The 18,947-nt window shown below is 49.7% G+C and overlaps 1 protein-coding gene across 13 annotated transcripts in view; it reads right to left on the bottom strand.

Annotated features, from left to right (window-relative positions):
- Window positions 1-18,947, bottom strand: part of Megf11 (multiple EGF like domains 11) — a 213,141-nt gene that overhangs the window by 71,721 nt on the left and 122,473 nt on the right. For all 13 annotated transcript variants that reach the window (XM_038323239.1, XM_038323231.1, XM_038323232.1 and 10 more), the window contains 2 exons: window positions 9,131-9,377; window positions 7,431-7,551 (listed from right to left, as the gene is read on the bottom strand). In XM_038323239.1, the coding sequence (XP_038179167.1) occupies window positions 7,431-7,551; window positions 9,131-9,377 (368 nt within the window). The remainder of the gene's footprint in view (window positions 1-7,430; window positions 7,552-9,130; window positions 9,378-18,947) is intronic.

Genomic DNA, 18,947 nt, shown 5'->3' with positions numbered 1-18,947 from the left:
TCTCATATGTACTAGCAGAGAGAGAGAGAGAGAGAGAGAGAGAGAGAGAGAGAGAGAGAGAGCCCCCGATTAAACATCCAGCTGTGGAGACACACTCACCTCTGTGACTTCCCTAAAGCCAGCTATTATGAGAACAGAGGATCCAAATGGAGGTGGGGAGGGAGGGGAACTGGGGTGAAAAGGGGAAGAAGGGGAAGAAAGGGCAGGAGACAGGAGGGGTGAAGGACTGGAAGGAGGAGAAATGAAAGAGGGGCTATATGACTCCCATCAGGGTACAGAGTTACAAATTTTGTTTTAAAAGATTTTTAAAAACCACTATTTTTATTTCCGTGTATGAATGTGTATGTATGCCGTGGGCATGTGGATGGCCAAGGAGTCCAGAAGATGACTTTGGATCCCCTAGGATGCAGTTACAGGAGGTTGCAAGCTCTCTGACATGGGTTCAGAGAGCTGAACTTGGGTCTTCTGGAAGAGCAGCAAGTGCTCTTAACCACTGAGTCATCTCTCCAGACACCAAAGTTTTCAGTTTCTTCTTTTAAAAATTGTTTTATTTTCTGTTTTATTCATATTTATGTTTTACCTCCATGCACATCTGTATGAGGGCATTGGATATCCTGGAACTGGAATTATAGGCAGTCGTGAGCTGCCATGTAGGTGCTGGGAATTGAACCCAGGTCCTCTGGAAGAGCATCCAGTGCTCTTAACCAATGAGCCGTCTCTCCAGCCCAATGTTTTATATTTCTAAATGTAAACTTAATCAAAGTTTTTAAGAAGAAGAAAAGTCATATACAAAACCAGGAATCAAGTTATTAGATCTCTTATCTAGAAATTAGATGACAATGGAGTAATTCCTTAACATTTTGAAGAGAAAATAATTTTTAATCTAGAACCGATTGTCAAGAAGCAGGAGGGATGTGGCTCAGAGCCAGGATCTTTAGCACGTCAAGAAAACCACTAGTTAAAAGACAAAATCCTTTTGTCTAGAATATTATACCTCTCAAAACAAATACTTGAGCAGGGGGTTTGATATGACAGCTTCAGATTTAAACAAAAATCATGGTACTTTAGGTAACTAACTGGAAGAGGCCCACCCCTAATCAGAAAAACTTTCCAGGACTGGAGATACAGGTCAGTTAGTAGAGTGCTTGCCCAGTATGTGAGAAGCATCAGTTCTCAGCATCATATAGACTCAATGTGGGTGCACACCTATAGGTGGAGGCAGCAAGATTAGAAGTTCAAGGTCATCCTCTGTCATCCTTAACCACAAATCTAGTTTGAAAGTGTGACTGATATATCAGATCCTGTTAAACCAAAAAAGAAAGAAAGAAAGAAAGAAAGAAAGAAAGAAAGAAAGAAAGAGAAAGAGAGAGAAAAGAAAGAAATGTAGAAAAAGAAGGAAGATAATTACTCAAGAAAAATTTTTGAAAAAAAAATGGATTCTGAGAACTAGGGACCTATCAAAAGAGAAACAAAAGAAATCCAGGAGAGTAGTGAGCATGCCATGCAAAGAGCTCACAACAGAAGCACAAGGTGTTCTGGGTGCCACCTCAAAACACAAAGGCAAAAATAACCAGGGAGGGAGGGAAGGAGGCAGGGAGGGAGCGACTTCTGAGGTGTCTGATCTTTTTTTTTTTTTTTTTTTTTTTTTGGTTTTTCGAGACAGGGTTTCCCTGTAGTTTCTAGAGCCTGTCCTGATTCTAGCTCTTGTAGACCAGGCTGGCCTCAAACTCAGAGATCCGCCTGCCTCTGCCTCCCGAGTGCTGGGATTAAAGGCATGCGCCACCACCGCCCGGCGAGGTGTCTGATCTTATTGAGAGGAATTTCAGACTTTGGCTGAGATGTTGGATAAATTAGTAGCCACACACAGCCATGCTAACATAGACACACACAAACATGTTATCCTAAGCATTATGAAGTTCTCTGTCCTTTCTCCGTCTTTCTTTAGGGAGCCGGCCTGTACTCTGGGATCTCTGCCTCTTTCTCTGGCCCTCCTCCCTACTAGGTAGTCGCTGTCTCCCATGTGGTCTGACTTCCATGCCAGCTCAAACAGCAGGAGGCTAGAATTAAATAAATTAAAAAATAAAATTTAAGTTTACTTATTTATACATGTGCGTGCGGGTATGCGGCATGCGTGTTGAGGTCATAGGAGTGTTTGAGTCACTCTCTTTCTCCCATGTGGGTCCCAGGGGCTGAACTCGGGTTGTCAGCCTTGAGGACAATAGCCTAAGCCACTGAGCCATCTCACCACCCTGAACCCTAGCTGTGGGCTGAAGTCATTAGTTAAGAAGTGGCAGTAAGGCATGTGAGGTAGGAAACAGAAGGAGACACCCAAACAGACATGGACTAGGGCTGCAAGCATTATGTACTGAGGGCTGTTTTCTCTCTGCCCCCACTCTCCAGTCTTAGCCTTCTGGTATACGTCTGTAAAACAGTTTATATAAACTTCAAGTCTTCATCAGACGTCTGAGCCTAGTCTCGTCTCCTGCCACCGTTTCACCCTCATGCCAGAGATAATCATTTCTCTCATGGAGAATGAAGACGATCTTCCAATTAATTAATCAATTTGTTCAACACACAGTTATTAAGCACCAATAATCACCGGCCCCAAAGAAGCTAGTTCAGTCGGGAAAAGCCTGCCAGACCGGAGCCATCTTTCCGCGTCGTGTTATTGAGTTGTAATGAGTTAAGTGGGAGGCTTTCAGCTCAGATTCCCCGCTGCAGGCACTGCGGAGCCTAGAGAAGCGAGGACTGAGAGGTGAGTGTGTAAAAGTGGGGTGAGAGCAGTCTGGGGTGACAGGGGCCTGCCTTTCTCCCCATGAGCTTAGGAATTCATGGGTGATAAGAGAATTCTTTGGGTTCTGTGCGAATTCTGTCCTTACTGTCTGTGGATGTCTGAGGGTACTCTACCCTGAAAAACATTTCAAGCTAACTCAGGCAGGAAATGCTTATGCCTTCCAGTCTCCTCACCCTTGAACAGGTGGAGCCCTCGTTCATGTACACACCACACACACACACACACACACACACACAGAGAGAGAGAGAGAGAGAGAGAGAGAGAGAGAGAGAGAGAGAGAGAGAGAGAGAGAGAGAAAGGGGGGGGGAGAGGTGACCCCTGGTCTCTAGGAAGTCGTAAAGATAAGTGAGATTAGGGAGACAAAGGAAGCCAGCTGATACGGTGCCTGATTGAGCGGCACTTAATGAATGTCAGCTGAACAAAGTTGACACTGACTGGGAGGTGCATGACTACATAAATGATCAACTACTGCTGGTTGGAAGAATGACCTCTGGAGGAAGCGGGCAAGCACGGGGGTTCCTCTCCTGCTGTGACTTTATCTCCTGGAGATTGGCTGCAATCCTCACTTTCAGTGTGCCAGGATATGACTGTATGCGGACACACGGCCTTTGCAGAGGTGAAGTTAAAAACTTGTGTATGTGGGCCCTCATCCGACCTAACTCGGGGATGAAGACAGATACATAGCGGGTTGGAGGGTTAGCTCAATCAGTAACATGCTCGCTATGCAAACATGAGGATTTAGCTTTGATCCCAGAAGCCATGAAAAAAGACAGACATGATGATGTGTGCTGGCTAGTTTTATGTCAACTTGACAGAAACTAAAATCATTTGGAAAGGGACTCTCAATTGAGAAAATGCCTCTATAAGATTAACCTATGGGTAAGCCTGTAGTGCATTTTTTCTTTCTTTTAAAAAATGTATATGTGTACATGCGTACGTATTTTATGTATTTAAGTATGGGTGTACATATGTATTTTATGTATATAGGTTCTTTGTTCGCATGTATATTTGCATACCAGAAGAGGGCATCAGATAACATCATAGACAGTTGAAGCTGCCATGTGGGAGCTAGGAATTGAACTCAGGATCTGGAAGAGCAGCCAACGCTCTTAACTGCCGAGTCATCTCTACAGGCCTATTTTCTTAATTGACAATTGACATGGGAGGGTTTAGCACATTATGGGTGGTACCATTCATTCTTGTGCTGGTGGTCCTGGGTTCTACAAGAAAGTCAAAGGGATGGCCATGCAAAGACCAAGGAAGAAGATGGCTATCTCCAGGCTGGGGAGAGGGGCTCAGAAATCAACATGATGGAGTCACCTTGACCTCAGACACTCAGACACTTTTTCTCAGCCTCCAAACCCAAGAGAAAACAAATCCCTATTGTCTGAGCCATTTGTCTGGCATCCTGCGAAAGCGGCTGTGTTTCTACCGTTGTGGGCTACATTTAGAAGGTCGGTGTAAAATGGGGCAAGGCCTGCTCTTCAGCTGGTCAGGCCTAATGTTTCTGTGAGACTCTGGAGAGAAGCTCCACTGTAAGAGGTCTGTGTGCACCAGAAGATTAAAAGGAAGGGGCCAAGATGGCGCCTCAGTCTTGCCAGCATTTTGGGCATTCACATTAGTGGCTGCTGCCCCCAGAGTGGCAGCAACCTATGGAGACACTGAGCAGCGGCTGGTGAAGGTGCTATGGAGGTGACCCCAGCTCAGGACCAGCCACTGGCCTCTATAGTCATCTTTCCAGCCCCCCGTGTCTGAGACAACAAAGCCTAAGCCACCAAAGCCCTCTCTGGGCTCCCACCCTCACTGGCCCCATTTCCCAGCCTTGGCTCCATTCCTCCTCCTGCCCATCATTTCCTTTGCACGTGAGTGTCTGTGTATACATGAGCATATGTGAATGTACCCATTCCATTCAGCCTCTATGTCAGACTGGGAATTCCCGAGGAACCGATTGCTGCCCTTCCTGCTTTCTGCCTGTCCCCAGTGTCCACTGTCATCAAGCTACCTGTAGTTACCCTCTTTCCTCTGCAAGGTCTCAGAGTCAGCAAAAGCGGGGAAATAGCTCCCAGGTTCTTTGTATGGGCCTCTCCGCACTGGATTCATTATAGCCAGGCAAGTGAAGGGGCCCGTGGCATTCTTGGGGGTTGATGGACTGGAGGGCCAGATGGGCCATAGATCCCAGAAGCTCCACTGTACTCAGTGTCCCTGCAGAACGGTGGCAGTGAGCAGCCGCTCCATCAGCCTCAGAGTGGTAAAAGGGATGAAAGTCCATGGGGCCAAGGGCAAGTCAGGCAATGAAAGATAAAGACAGGTGACCCTTCCCCCAGCAGCCTTTCCTTGGCTCCAGCTCTCCTTGGAGGAGCCTCAGACCTGAGTCAAAGCTTCATTTTTGTGACTCTGCATGCACCAGGATATTAATAATTCATGAAAATCTGCAAGTTCAATGCTATGTCAGAAATAGAAATATGATTGTCTATCATAAAATTTAAAACAAAGTCCTCAGCACCAAAGCTTTCTATAGACAGGGTTTCTTGGCACCCCGAAAAGATGTGTTAGGAAAAGAGCCACCAATATGTGTTGGCTTTCTCCTTCTATCCCTGAAGTCCTGCAGCCCACAGCAACATTTCAGGGGAGGTCGCTCCAGGGTCAGGGCTCCCTCACTGGCTGATGGGCTTCCCTGAGCCATGCCTGGCACTAGATACCTGGAAGCTGGTCTGGTGGTGATAGAGGCCTTTCAAAAAGCAGGCTAGGGTGGGAGAAGGGGGACAAGTGAGAGAGGAGATCTCATCCACTGTGTCCTTTCACGGGGAGAGGGAGGAGAGAAGAAGGACAGAGGGAGAAAAAGAGAAAGGAAAGAAAGAGGAAAAAGAGACACACAGAAAGAGAGAGATAAAGAGGAAGGAGAAAAAGAGATGGAGAGGCAGCAGGGGGAGAGGGAGAGAGAGAGCGTGCATGGGTGGGGTGGTTCTGGAGTTGAGACCCAGGTTCTAACTCCACCTCACTCCTAACCAACATGTGGCTTAAGGCACGTCACTAGCCTTCCCTGCTCTCTCTTCTCCAAGAAAGGGCATTTATGGTCAGACCATGCTGTTGAAAGACTCCTCAAGCTGTGACTGGTGTTGTTTTGTGACCTGTTTCCTAGAACATCCATACTGAGTAGACTCAGACAGAGTGGTAGGAGCCTGAATCCCAATGGTAAGGCTTTCTCCCCCACCCACCGCAAGGAGCTACAGGATTCTGTGAAAGACAGAGGGAAGCCCTTTGCTCTTGAGCAGTGACATCCAAAGGCAGCTGTGTCTGGACGCTGCCTGCCTCAGAGTCACCTGGGGGGCTCATTAAAGAAGACATTCCCAGAGGCTCAAGTGTGACCCCTGCCCCTCACTGACTCCACTACGTAGCCGTATTTGGCCACACTAGATTCCTAAGGTCCCTCCCTGTCTAGAAGCATCCTTGAGCCTACAGATAACTTTTCTGGCTGCCCTTGGTGTTGAAAGCCTCCTGAAATTCCTTGCTGTACTCAGCAGGCCTGTCCCTGGGGAGGCAACTGAGCCTCTCCTGAAGTGGGACATGTTACAGGGGATACAGTGTGGAAGGGCAGCCTCTGAAGCCGACAATCTTTCAGGGGCTTGGGAGCCATAGGGAGGTACTGATCAGGGGAGCCTGGAAGCTGATAGGAGGCTGTAGCTAGCCTGTGACATCCAGGGGGTATAAATCAAGCTGGTACAAAAGGCTTTGACATTTGCCAAGCACCGTGGATATGCAATCACACCTGAGGATTGTGCCTACCATGCCAGGCAACCCAAGCATGGTTCACTGAAGACAAATCATTTGTGTCCATGGGGAAGCTGAGACTAGAGGCTGGGAGGTTTGTTGGGGCAGCTTTGGACATGTCACCTGAGGGAAGGCCTCCATGGGTGAGGCTATATCTCCATCTGCTTCCCACAGAGGGGGTTCCCAGACTGGAGGCCTGTGCTGGTAGTGGCTGCATCAGAAGTACCTGAAGCACCTGGGAATATAACAGATTCTGGGGGCCACAGAGTCAGCATGAATATGTGAGCTAGGGTAAAGGTTCACAAATCCAGCTGAGCCCTTCCCTGCTGTGGCTCTCTTACCCAACTCCTGCCACACCTAAAACTCATTTGGGTACCCAGACCCAAATTCAGAGCTGATTTTCTGTTTAAATTAAAAATATTTTTTTCAGCAAGGTCTCGTGTAGCCCAGGCTGACCTTGAACTTGCTACGTAGCTGAAGATGCCCTTGAGCTTCTGGTCCTCTTGTCTCCACCTTCCAAGTGCAGGAATTATAGGTCTGTGCTACCAACCCTGGTTTTATGAGGTGTGAGGGATTGAACCCAGGATTATGCATATTAGGCAAGCATTCTACCAACCGAGATACATGTCCAGCCCTAGACAGAGCCAATTATATGAGGAAAATTCAACTCTTTTGCCTATGAGAGACCTATGACTCGGACAGGCTAAGTAACTTGATCCTAGACCTGGGACTCTTCACTGCTAGCGAGTGTCTCATAATGGCTCATGACTATAGATGTGGGTAGAGAGATGAATTTAGTCTTTCACAGTCTTGTGACGGATGCCAAGTCTTCTTATGATGCCCACCTACATCTTGAGGGTCCACCTACCGTCCAGCCTGGAGGGCAGGCACACTCTCCAGTGATGTGGTGGCAGGTGCCGCCATTTTGACAGGGGCAGCGTAGTTCACAGTGAGCTCCATGGCTCCCAGGGGGGCACAGCTCCTCGCAGCTGCATGGAAAGGGAGAATCAATAGACAACATCATTCCCCCAAAACGACCTAGAGCTCAAACCCAATGCCCAGGGTTCCCTAGTGCGCCTTGTCTACAAGGACAACCTTGTCAACCCCTACCTCCACCTGACACGTAATTCCTCCCCCACCATGGTGATGAATGACGGCAGCAATCAGCCTATCTGCCAAATTGAAGGCCTGAAACCCTGCACCTTAAGAATGGATGTTCTGATCCCCGCCAGTAGAGGGAGACAGATCTCAGACATAATATATCGAAATGCAGGGTACTTGGGCCAACCCTTGAAAATTCTGGGCAGGAAGCTGAAGAGACCTCCCCTAAGAAGATGGTTTTACTTAGGCCTTGAAGGTGAGGCTAATTTCACCAAGAGAGTGGAAGGACATGCCAGATGGATGAAACAGCAAGACCAAGGAGCTAAAAAGTGGCCTTGGATTTTGTCTTCAGAAACCTGCCATGGCAGCTGCCTCCTCTTCTTCCTCCTCCCTCTCCCTTTCTCTTTTAAAGATTTATTTCTTTATGTATTTTATGTGTATGAGTGTTCTCTCTGCACGTATGCCCGTATGCCAGAAGAGGGGATTAGATCCCATTATAGCTGCCATGTAGTTGCTGGGAATTGAACTCAGGACCTCTGGGAGAGCAGCTAGCACTCCTAACAGTGGAGACAAATCTCCAGCCTCTGAAAATGTGCCGATTTTCAAAGGGGAAGTCAGATATTCTGAGACATTTTCTTTCCAGACTCTGAAAAGCTCCCAGTTGCCATGAGTTGGGGGGCAGCACTGTGGGAGCACGGGGAAGGTCTGCATCATTGCCTTGGGTCTCATTCCAATGGCCATGGCGTCAAGCTCAAAGACCCTGGGAGCCCAGACATTGGGACAGGAAAGGATCTCAATCCAAGATGTCTTGTAGTCAGCATCACTGGCTGATGCCTAAGGATCCAGGAAGACTCTAGAGCCTTCAGCAGGGCTGGAACAACACCAGTCTTGGCTGTGAGAGTGTCAGCTAAGCTGTCTTGGGGAGCCCCTAGCAGTGTGGCTTCCCCAGGGCACAGAAGTGAGGGGACCAATCTGCACATGATGTATCAGTTGGGCTCTTACCAGCCCGATGCCTCAGATGTATTAATTAGGATGTGGCAAGCAGAAGCATACTGGAGAGGTCAAAAGAGAAGGCTAAGCTCACTTCTGTGTCCCCTAACTAGGAAGGGCCCTCTGACAGGTGACTCTAGTGGGACTCAAGGCATGGATGTGAGACTTGTGTACTCGAGGTCTGGATACTTACACACTGCTGCACTTGGAGTCAGAGGGCAGATTTCACAACCAGAACTTTCTGCTCTCATCTTCCTACTCACTAGGCTAATAAGTTGCCCCAAAGCCTTGAAAGCCCCGGTGACAGCCCATAGGCCCCTGGACTGTCCTGCTTCAAACCAGGGTCATCCAGGCCACGCCTTTCTCTCCCAGCCCGGCCTCATCTCTCCTGGCTCCACCCCATCCCCTCTTTCCCCGACCCCAGCAGTCCAGACCTCTCCCAGGCCCCCACCCCCAGGTCATGCCCTTCCTACTCACTAGACGCCAGTGTAGCCCGGTGCGCAGAGGCACTCGCCAGTGCGCGGATCGCAGCTGGCTCCGTGGTGGCACTGACAAGGCAGCTGGCAGCCCTTGCCATGGGTACCGGGTGCGCAGAGTTCTTCACAGCGCCAGCCTCGGAAGCCAGGGGCGCACACGCAGGCTCCGGTGATAGGGTTGCAGAGGGCACCATTCTGACACTGACACCGATTGCTGCAGTGGGGACCCCAGTGCTCACTGTCACAACCTGCAAAAGAGGACATGCAGAGTCAGGGCTTCCTTAGAACAAAGGGGATGTATGGAAGGAATCCTTGGCATATGGGGATCTCCATCAGGCTCCACCAAGCCACCAAATGTCCACCGGAGTTGAAGACAGCACAAAGTCAAAGGACCCCCAGCCCAGCAACTCAATTTCAATCCCTGTCACTGCCCCCAATACAAACCTGGCCACAGCTTTCTGCCTCCTTGGCTCAGGGAAGCTCTCCTTGGTTGGTCTGTCTCTAGCCTTCTCAGCGGGACCTTTTTTCAGTACTCCTGCCACCTTTCTCTTCTATGGGACCCTGTTCCTCTCAGTGCCAGCTGGGCCCAGCAGCATGTCTGCCTGAACCATCTTTCTCTCTCTCATTTACTCAGGACCGTTCCTTCTGACTCACTGTGCCCACTCCTGGCTCCACCTCTCGACTCTCCTTTCCCTCTTCTTCCCTTCCAGGAATCCCTCCAGCCCATAGTTGCTTCTTCAGTTCAATTTCCTCAGTGCCTAAGCGCCTTCAGAAATAGTAGGAGAAAACAAATGTATCCCTGGGAAGTAACAGACAGCCTTGGAGATCTTTCCCTGTAATTAAATGTTTTCAAGACTGATGGCTTTCCGGAAACCTGCATTCTAAGCCATGGAAGGGATAGAGCGGCCCACAACCCCAGGAAGGCTACCCACTGTTGTCACCTCCCACCTTGACCATCTCTCTTGGTGCATTCAGGACACAACAAAAATAAGATGCCCCCCAAACACTGGGATTTTTTAGTGGGAGTGGAGGTTAGGTACTAACAGGCACAAATACTGTTTTAGAATATCGAAGGCAAGAAAGATTGCTTCCAGTTAAGACAGTCAGGTGAAGGTTCCTCGTTGCAAGTGGGCAGTGAAAGATGGCTCAATTGTCTGCCTGCCAGAGGACCATCTGTCTTACTTTCTGCACCAGAAGTCCCCTGTTTCCAAGAGCACCTCAGTCCTGGGCAAGCAGGGAGAGAGGGTGACTCTGCTGCCTGTGGGCACAGATGGCCAGCTGATCTTTGTACCCCAGCTTTCTAGGATTTTGATACTCAGAGGAAAGGGGGAAGTGAGCAGCGTAGAAAATGTGTCCTTGGGGTAGGCCACTGTGAGCAGGGACAAAGTGGCACTCTGGTGATGAGCAGGCCCAAGAAGGCAGGGTTTGACGTAGCCTGTGAGCACGCTGGGGCTCCGCCAGCATCACCAGTTTTACACAAGTCTCTTCCGATGGCTGGTTGGGTCAGTATCTGGAAGCTCACATCCATCCTGCAGTAGATTGGCCCACTGAGTCTCTGATCCCACCACCTCATCTTGGCTCACTCCTTCATCTGTGCCCTGAATATTGATAAATACAGACTGGGGCTGCCAAACTATCAGTGGGCATCACCTTCTGTCTCCCAGTCCACTCAGAGTGACAGACAGCTCTGCTCACACTGACAGTGGCTCACAGTGGCAACAGTGGCACATGCGCGTACACACACAGTCTCTCTCCTTCCCATTTTTGAATGTGTACATATGCATGTTTGCAAATCTATGGGCTTCTTTGCATGTGTGCGTGCTGTGCATGTGTATGCCCAAGGAAGCCCAAGGTTATGGCAGGAACCTTTCTCAACCTTTATTCAGTGAGGGCCGGTCTATCAGTCAAACTCAGAGCATGTGGTTATGGCTAGTCTTACCAGCTGGCTTGTTCTGGGATTCCCCCTCTCTACCTTCTGAAGCTGGAAATACAAGTAGCCTCCACAACCACCAGGCATTTACATAAGTTCTGAGGATTTAGACAAGTGCTTAACCAGTGAGCTGTTCCCCACTTCCCATCTGTCTCTATCGCCAAGCACGTGTAGTTAGCATTCAATGTGTATGTGCTAGGATTCCATTATCATAATGATAATCATATTTAACTTTCCCCATGTGCCCAGCCCCTTCCTGGAAGTCTTAGAGGCATGAACAGTATTTAATCCTCATAGGCCTCACTTTCTTCCCTACTTTATAAGCAGGAAGATAAAGGATCATGGCAGTTACGTGATTGCTCAGATTCTAACAGGGCAGCCAAGGGCCCCTGATTCCAGGTCATTGCTCAGGCACACGGGACAGTTGCTGGGGATATTCCAAAGATGGGAAGCTTGGGGGGTGGCACTGATAACAGCAGCTGCGAAGCCCAGGTGGGTGATACAACAGAGACTGGTTACTTCCTTTCTGGTCACTACTGTGAGCAGCTTCAGGATGTAGACAAGCAACGCCCCCAATACTTTTGGGGCTACAGTCGCTATACGTGAAACTGTGTCAGACTGAAGTTAGTAGCGTACCTTCACGTCTTGCTGAGCATCCCATGACATTTTGCTTTTCAGGTGCTTATCCATTATTCCGCGATATTCTTCTTTTCTGTTTTGAGAGGATGCCGCCATGCAGCTCAAGTGGGCCTCAAACTCAAACTCTTCGCTCGGCCCCCAGAGTGCTAGGACTGTGGGTGTGAGCTGCCATGCTTGGCCATGGCCTCCCTTCTCTCGGGAGTAGCCCAAAGCCAAAAGGTAACAAAACTGTGGCCTGGGTAAGAGGGAGAATGATGTCACAGGGGCTTGTAGCTGTTCTCAGTCACTTCCCTCACTTGTCAGCAGAATGTTTCCCAAGTACCTAGGAGGGCTGTGTTGGGGAACGCTGTGCTCCAAGCATAACCGACATTACCATCTTCATCAAGCAGCTGTGACCACTCACAAGGGACCATGGAAACCAGGCCTGATGGTGTCCCCTCACAGAGGAGGGGCGGCTTCCAGTCTCTCCTTCCTACACCTCCTCCCAGCTGTGTGTACTTCTGCCCAGATGCTTGGAGTCTTGAGGGGTGCTGGAGTATACAGGAGGCGGGAGGGTAACTGAAGCGGGGATTCCATCTACGCCGCCATCCATCCAAGATAGAGTGACACCTTTCAGTGATGTGGTTGCTTTGGCCCCCTAACTCCTATCTGTGACCCCCTCATTCATGTTCTGAGTAAGAACATGTTTTGTTAAGTTGGTCTTTGGTGAAATTGTGACTTTGGTCCATTTGTAGAATCTGTTACTTTGATGCCCTATCTCAGGTAAGCAGACATTTGTTCATGTTTGGCCAGGAAAGTTCATACATGCTTGGCAATAACTTGCCCTCTCTGGAGAGAGATGGTTTGTCAGGGAGTGGGTGGAGGCAGAATCACAGAATTCAGAACTTGGTGACGGTGCTAGAATAAAGGTGGCTGAGGACTTCATTGAAGTTATGGGAACACAACCCTGGCTCCTCGCACTACAAATGGATGTGTATATGAACATGTCTATAACTGTGTCTCTGTTTATAAAGCCCCTAAAACCATAAGGCATAAGGAGATTGTTGCTGGAGGCTCTTTGTTCATTTTTTCAACTGCCCTGACTGGAAATAATCACACAGAAACTCTATTATTTGCAATACTGTTTGGCCAATAGCTTAAGTATATTTTTAGCTAGCTCTTATATACTAAACTAACCCATCTCCATTAATCTGTGCATCACCACGAGGTCAAGGCCTACTGGCAAAGTTTCAGGGGGTTCCAGTGGAGGCATCTGTCTTCCTGTCTCCTGCAGTGGCTACTTGGCTTCTCCCTGACTCTGTCTACTCTCTCTCTCTCTCTTCTAGCCTGGCTGTATTCTGTTAAGCCATTGGCCGAAAGCAGCTTTATTCATTAACCAATAAAAGCAACACATATGCAGAGGACTTCCCACATCAGGAGATGGCTCAGTGGTTGAGAGAACTTTCTGTGAAAGCAAGAGAACCTGAGTTCAAATCCCCAGCACCCACATAATAGCCAAGCGTGCAACCTCACTTCCGTGGGGCAGAGACAGACAGATCCCTCTAGGCTCACTGGTCAGCCAACTTGCTTCAGATTCAGTAGGAAACTTTCTCAAGACTAAGAAGGAGAGTGAAGCAAATGGGACGGCTCATCAGGTAAAGGTGCTGGACAGAAAGACTGAAGACCTGGATTCAGTCCCCAGACCTAAATGGTGGAAGGAGAAAAAGGTGTTCTCTGACTTCCACACACATACTGTGGCATTTACACACACACACACACACACACACACACACATGCACGCATGCACATACACATGCACACACACACACAGGCAAAAAGAGACAGAATGCCCTCTTCTAGCCACTACACATACGTGCAAAGCACACACGTACACACCCCAGCTGCATTGTGTTCAAGCAGGAAAGCATGGAAATAAACGGGAAACACAGAGATAAAGGAGGTGCAGCCATCGGAGGATGGACACATGGCCCCTGGGAGCCAACCCGGCAGGGAAAAGGTGGGCTAAGTCAAACAGTTCTGACCGAGGAAACAGGGAAGTACGTCACCACAGCAGAGGAATGTCTCCCCAGAGTGACTCAGTGAGGAAAAATGTTAGGGACCACAGTGATCAACTTTAGTTGTTTAAAATTCACTTAAAAACTCCTCATTCCCCAGTGATGCTAGGGAAATGAGGCGGAGCCAGAAGAGCCAATTATCTACTCTGCAGAAGGCAAGGAGAGCAATCACTCCGCAATTACAGTGTGTGTGTGTGTGTGTGTGTGTGTGTGTGTGTGTGTGTGTGTGTTCCTCCGCGGAGCCACACTCTGCTCAATTTGGCCAGGCCATGTCAAGCCCTCACATAGGTGATTGTTTTGTTTGTTTGTTTGTTTGTTTTTTCCTTCACTCTGTCACAGACTCTGCTCTCTAATTATATTTGGGTTTTGCTGATTGTTCAGCTTCTCTGGGCAGCTATGAAGGCTTAAGGGGCACCCAGAGGTGCATGACCAGCAGCTCAGGCCCCTCCCAGCCGGCCCCTTCAGATTCATGGATCCAGCCTGTGGGCTCCCGGGTCCTCACCATGGGGAACAGTTTTCTCAGTGACTTCACTATGGACAGGCATCTCAGTTTGTAGCCACGGTTGATGGAGCTTTTACTATGATGGAGTTTTTACCATACAACCAGGCTGTGTACCAGAGATGCAAAGTCGATTTTTCTCCTTTAGGGTCATAGATACTATTACTATTCCCATTTTTCAAACAAGGAAGAGAGGCTCAGAGAGGACAAATAATGTATCCCAGGTCATATAGCCAGGAAGTGACTGGGAGTCTAGGCTGCTGACACTAGCTGGGTAGAGGCTGCCGTCAGTGCAGGGGGTGTAGAGTGCTGGCAGCCAGCCTGGGCTTGACCAGCCAACACTGAGAATCCACTAAGACCGTAGCTCAGCTATAGCAGGCCTTCCCAATCTGCAAGAGGACACGGCATAAACGGAGTATGGCCGGCACACACCTGTCATCCCAGCACCCAGGAGGTAGAAGCAGGGGGATCAGAAGGTCAAAGCCATCCTCAGCTACACAGTAAGTCTGAAGCCAGCCTGGGATACATGAGACACTCTCTCAAAAAAGAAAAAAAAACTCCACATGATGAAGGGCAGAGGGCTAGTACCATCAGTGTTTTGTTTAGAGTTTGGCTTATGTGTAGATCATGGTCCCAGGCTTCCCACAGTTGACCCTATTTCTGATCATTTCATTCTCTTCAGTGAAGGCATGGACTTATTGATATTCCTCTGTTGTGTTATGTGGCATAAAATTCCCATGTTAATCACTTATGTACACAACCTGATAGTATCCATCAATGTGCTAACATTAACACTATCATGTTCAACTACCTCCAGAGACGCTCCAGAGCCAACTGCAGTGACTTCCCACCTTCCCTTCCAAAGTCCCACCTAGCTAGGCACAAAAGAGCTGCCTAGAGGCCTAGAGGCCTCTTTCCCCAGTGGCACATGGGGTTCCTTTCCCTAGACAGTGGGCCTTAAACTGGCTGCACCCCGGCGTCTAGGGAAGGCACAAAGAAACTCCCCCACAAAGCCTTCCCCCTCATCATTTATTTCCTTGAGACAGGGTCTCATGTAGTCCAAGCTGGCCTCAAACTCACCGCGAAGCTGAGAATGACTTTGAACTTCTGATCCTCATGCCTCTATCTTCTGAGTGCTGGAGTTACAGAGGTGTGCCTCCACGCCTAGTCTATGGGGTACCCGGATGGAACCCAGGGCCTCCTCACACAGCCTACAAAAGCTCTGTACCAACTGAGCCACATCCCCCACCTCTCTCCCACCGCTTTGACTTAACTCATGGCCAAAGGCAGAGGGCTCAACAGAAGTCTGCTTCCCTTTGGTCCTCTTGGGGAAATAGGCAAGAGGATGCCAGGTTAGGGTAGGAGATGAGGGGAGAAGGATGTCCCTCCTGTTTCACAGCCAGAGATCTGAGGTCCAGCAAGGGGCAGTGGCCATCGCGTGGAGTTTAAGGGGTTAGCTACTCCTGACCCTGAGGGAGGACCATCCTGGTTGACAAATACAGTGACTTCCCAGGGAGCCAGGCCACATGTCACCGGGCTTGTCCTAGTCAACACAGCCGGGCTCTCTCTGCGGGTTAATCACTGGACTCCGCCTAACCCCAAGCCTCAGTCAGAGGGAGGGAGGATGAAGGGATGAGTCCCAGCTGATGTCGTGCAAACCTGGGCAGCCCCCAGCCCTCTCTGGGCCCATTTGGTTTTCACACCTGCCAAACGACAAACTTGGATTGGATTCTGTCCTGGGGTCAGCACTCCTCAAGAAGGTATCTGAGAATGGATGTGTCTTCCAAATGCCTAAGGGGTCCTCATCCAGAAATTGGAGGAGGCAAGTGCTGGGTCTCTTCCAGCCCTGAGCTTGTGATGCTAATTATACCCACTTGAGAAATGGGCCAGAGCAGGCAGGGTAGCTACTTGGCTCTGAGCGGGCTCATTGCTCAACTCTCCTCCTTCATCCACTTAGATGGCTGGAAATCACATATTCACAGACCCAAGTACCGTAGATTAAAACTCAAATCTCCAGACACTGTGCCCAGTCTCGGCAGACAGTCAGAGCATGGGCTTACACCGATGTACCATTAGCTACACCAGTTATTCTCTCTATGGTACTTAAATACACTATCTATGGCTCCCTTAACCTCCAGAGGGACTGGTGCTCCCTACAGCCATGCCCAGTGTACCCTGTGCCTCCATGCCCCTCCATCTCCTGAGATGGCAGGATGCCCCAGTGGCCCTACAGTAAAGAACGGGAGATTGAGAATGAGACCAGTGGACTGCATCCACCCAGCTTTCTGCATTCTAGTACGCCAGCTTCTGGGAGTGGAGAGGCTCATGTATTCACTCATCAAACCATTACTGAGCCTGCACTGTGCACTGGGGGGGCTGAGAAGCCCACGGTCAGCTTGAGAAACAGGCAAGTAAATGGAAGGCAGTGCTGCCTCCTAAGAGCAGAGAGACAGAAGGTTCTGGGCTAGTTTGGGTGATAGCTATACCTGCAGTGCAGTTATGGAGGGACTAAGAGGTCCTGGAGCTGGGGTACAGGGCAGGACAGAGCAGAGCTAGCCCCGTCCATTCCAACTGCCAACATGTCGGGGGACAGTGGTGGTGGGCAATGTAGCTTTACTGGAGCTGGCATCGCTCTGGGTGGGCGAGTTAAGCTAGGATGAGGCCCGGGCTTCCAGATGTTATTGCTGTGACTGTGTGGCAATGCACAGGACACTGTGCACAAGGTTGGGGCGGGGCACTCACTGTTAACAGTGCAAGCAGCTGCTTTGGGACGTACTTTGGTGAGTAAGTTCCTGGGCTCTATCTCCAGCACTACAAAAAAAAAAAATTAACAAAAATAAAAAGTGATTGAGAGGCTGGGGAGATGGATCTGTGAGTAAAGTGCTTGCTGCTTGAGTATGAGTATCCAAGTTCAAATCCCGAGCACCTACTTACAAGGTTGGGCATGGTGGTGCATGCCTTTAAACGCAGTGCTGGAGGGGCAGAGACAAGCAGTTCCCAGGGGCTCACTGGCCAGCCAACCTAGCCAAAACAGAGAGCCCCAAGAGCAATGACAGACCCTGGCTCAAAAAATAAGATGGAAGGTCGGTGAGGGCATTAGCTGTCAAGTCTGATGGCCTGAGCTCAATCCCTGGGGTCCACATGGTGGAAGGAGAGAACCAGCTCTGGCAAGTTGTCCTCTAACTTCAAGCATATGCTGTGATGCACACGCATACACACACACACACACACACACACACATATTAAAATAAATGTTAAAGATAAAAAGGTATGTTGAAGGGAGATGGAGGAAGACTCACGATGCTGACCTCTAGCCTCCACACCTGCGCTCGCACACACAAAACAACAAAAGACTGGAATGCACACGGTCCCAAGTGTCTGTGTCTGTCTGTGTGTGACTGGTGGAGGGGGATGGCCACATCCTGAGACATCCTCAGCCACCATAATTCGTCCTCTGTCTGTTAAAGTTCGGGGTCATCAGCAGGTGAGGGGCCGACTGACGTGTGGGTGTGATGCTTTACAGTCCTGGTTAGGAGACAGGACGAGGGGGCGAAAGTCAAACTTATCAACTGTACTGACTTCATCAGGGACTTTGTTTCTTTATCAGGGACTTTTCTGGATGTAGGAGTGGCACCGTGGCACAGGGCATGGATGGCAAAGAAACTGGGGCTCAGGTCCTTCCAGATACAATCTCTGGCAGAAGCCACAGCCCTCGAGTGGGCAGGTCCATCTACAGAGGATGTTGGGCCGCGTGTGGGTAGTGCTCACACCCACATGCCACTTTAGAGGCCCTCATGTCCCAAGGAGGGACAATTAACTACAGGCTCTGGAAGCATGGGGCCAGGACACTGGAGGACCTAAATCTGTCTCTCTCTGTCTCTCTCTCTCTCTCTCTCTCTCTCTCTCTCTCTCTCTCTCTCTCTCTCTCTCTCTCTCTCTCTCTCTCTCTCTCTCTGTCTGTCTCTCCAGAGAAGGGCTCTGACAGGTTAGAGGCTGAGGGATACATGACTGTCCAGCACTGAGCAATGGCTGTGCTGACTGGAGGCTCAACCAGCTGCTGTGGCTCCCACTGCAGCCCCACCAGCCCTCTGCTATTCTATAGACCCCGGCCTGTGGGCAGAGTCTGTAATGCAGTGACTCCAGCATTCTGCTTTAACCCATTTTCTGTCTCACCCTCTGCAGCAATGGGATCCACAAGGAAGAGAGGCAGGCTGTGGGCTGCTCCCCACCCCACCCCCACTCCTGGGACCTAAGGCTGTTGGCTAGCCCTCATGGCCCAAGGTTAGGCTGTGGGCTAGCCCTCAGGACCCAAGGCTGCAGGCTATCCCGCAAGGCTCCAAGCTATGGGTTGTCAGTCTCAACCTCAGTTCTGCTGGGAGCGCCTACCACCCAGGCTTTAATGAGAACAGCTCTACCTGCCTGATCTGCCACCTAGCACTGCCTTTGAAGCTATGGGGGCCCCACAGTTGATTCATCTTCCCAATTTGCCTGGAGAGCCTCAGAGATCATGCGGTGCACAAAAGGATTTCCTCTTTGGAAGAACCTTCAAAGGAGCTGCGGAGCCCTTGCCCTGCTCCATCCACACTGCCTTTCCTGGTTCCAAGAGGCAAGCTCAGGCTGGGACACACACACAGACACAGCCAGACACACACAGAGAGACACAAACACACACACACAGACACAGACAGACACACAC

The sequence above is a fragment of the Arvicola amphibius genome, chromosome 3 (genome assembly GCF_903992535.2).
Source record: "Arvicola amphibius chromosome 3, mArvAmp1.2, whole genome shotgun sequence".
Lineage (NCBI taxonomy): Eukaryota > Metazoa > Chordata > Mammalia > Rodentia > Cricetidae > Arvicola > Arvicola amphibius.
The sequence above is the reverse complement of the archived record's forward strand: the minus strand, read 5'-3'. Positions and strand labels throughout refer to the sequence as shown.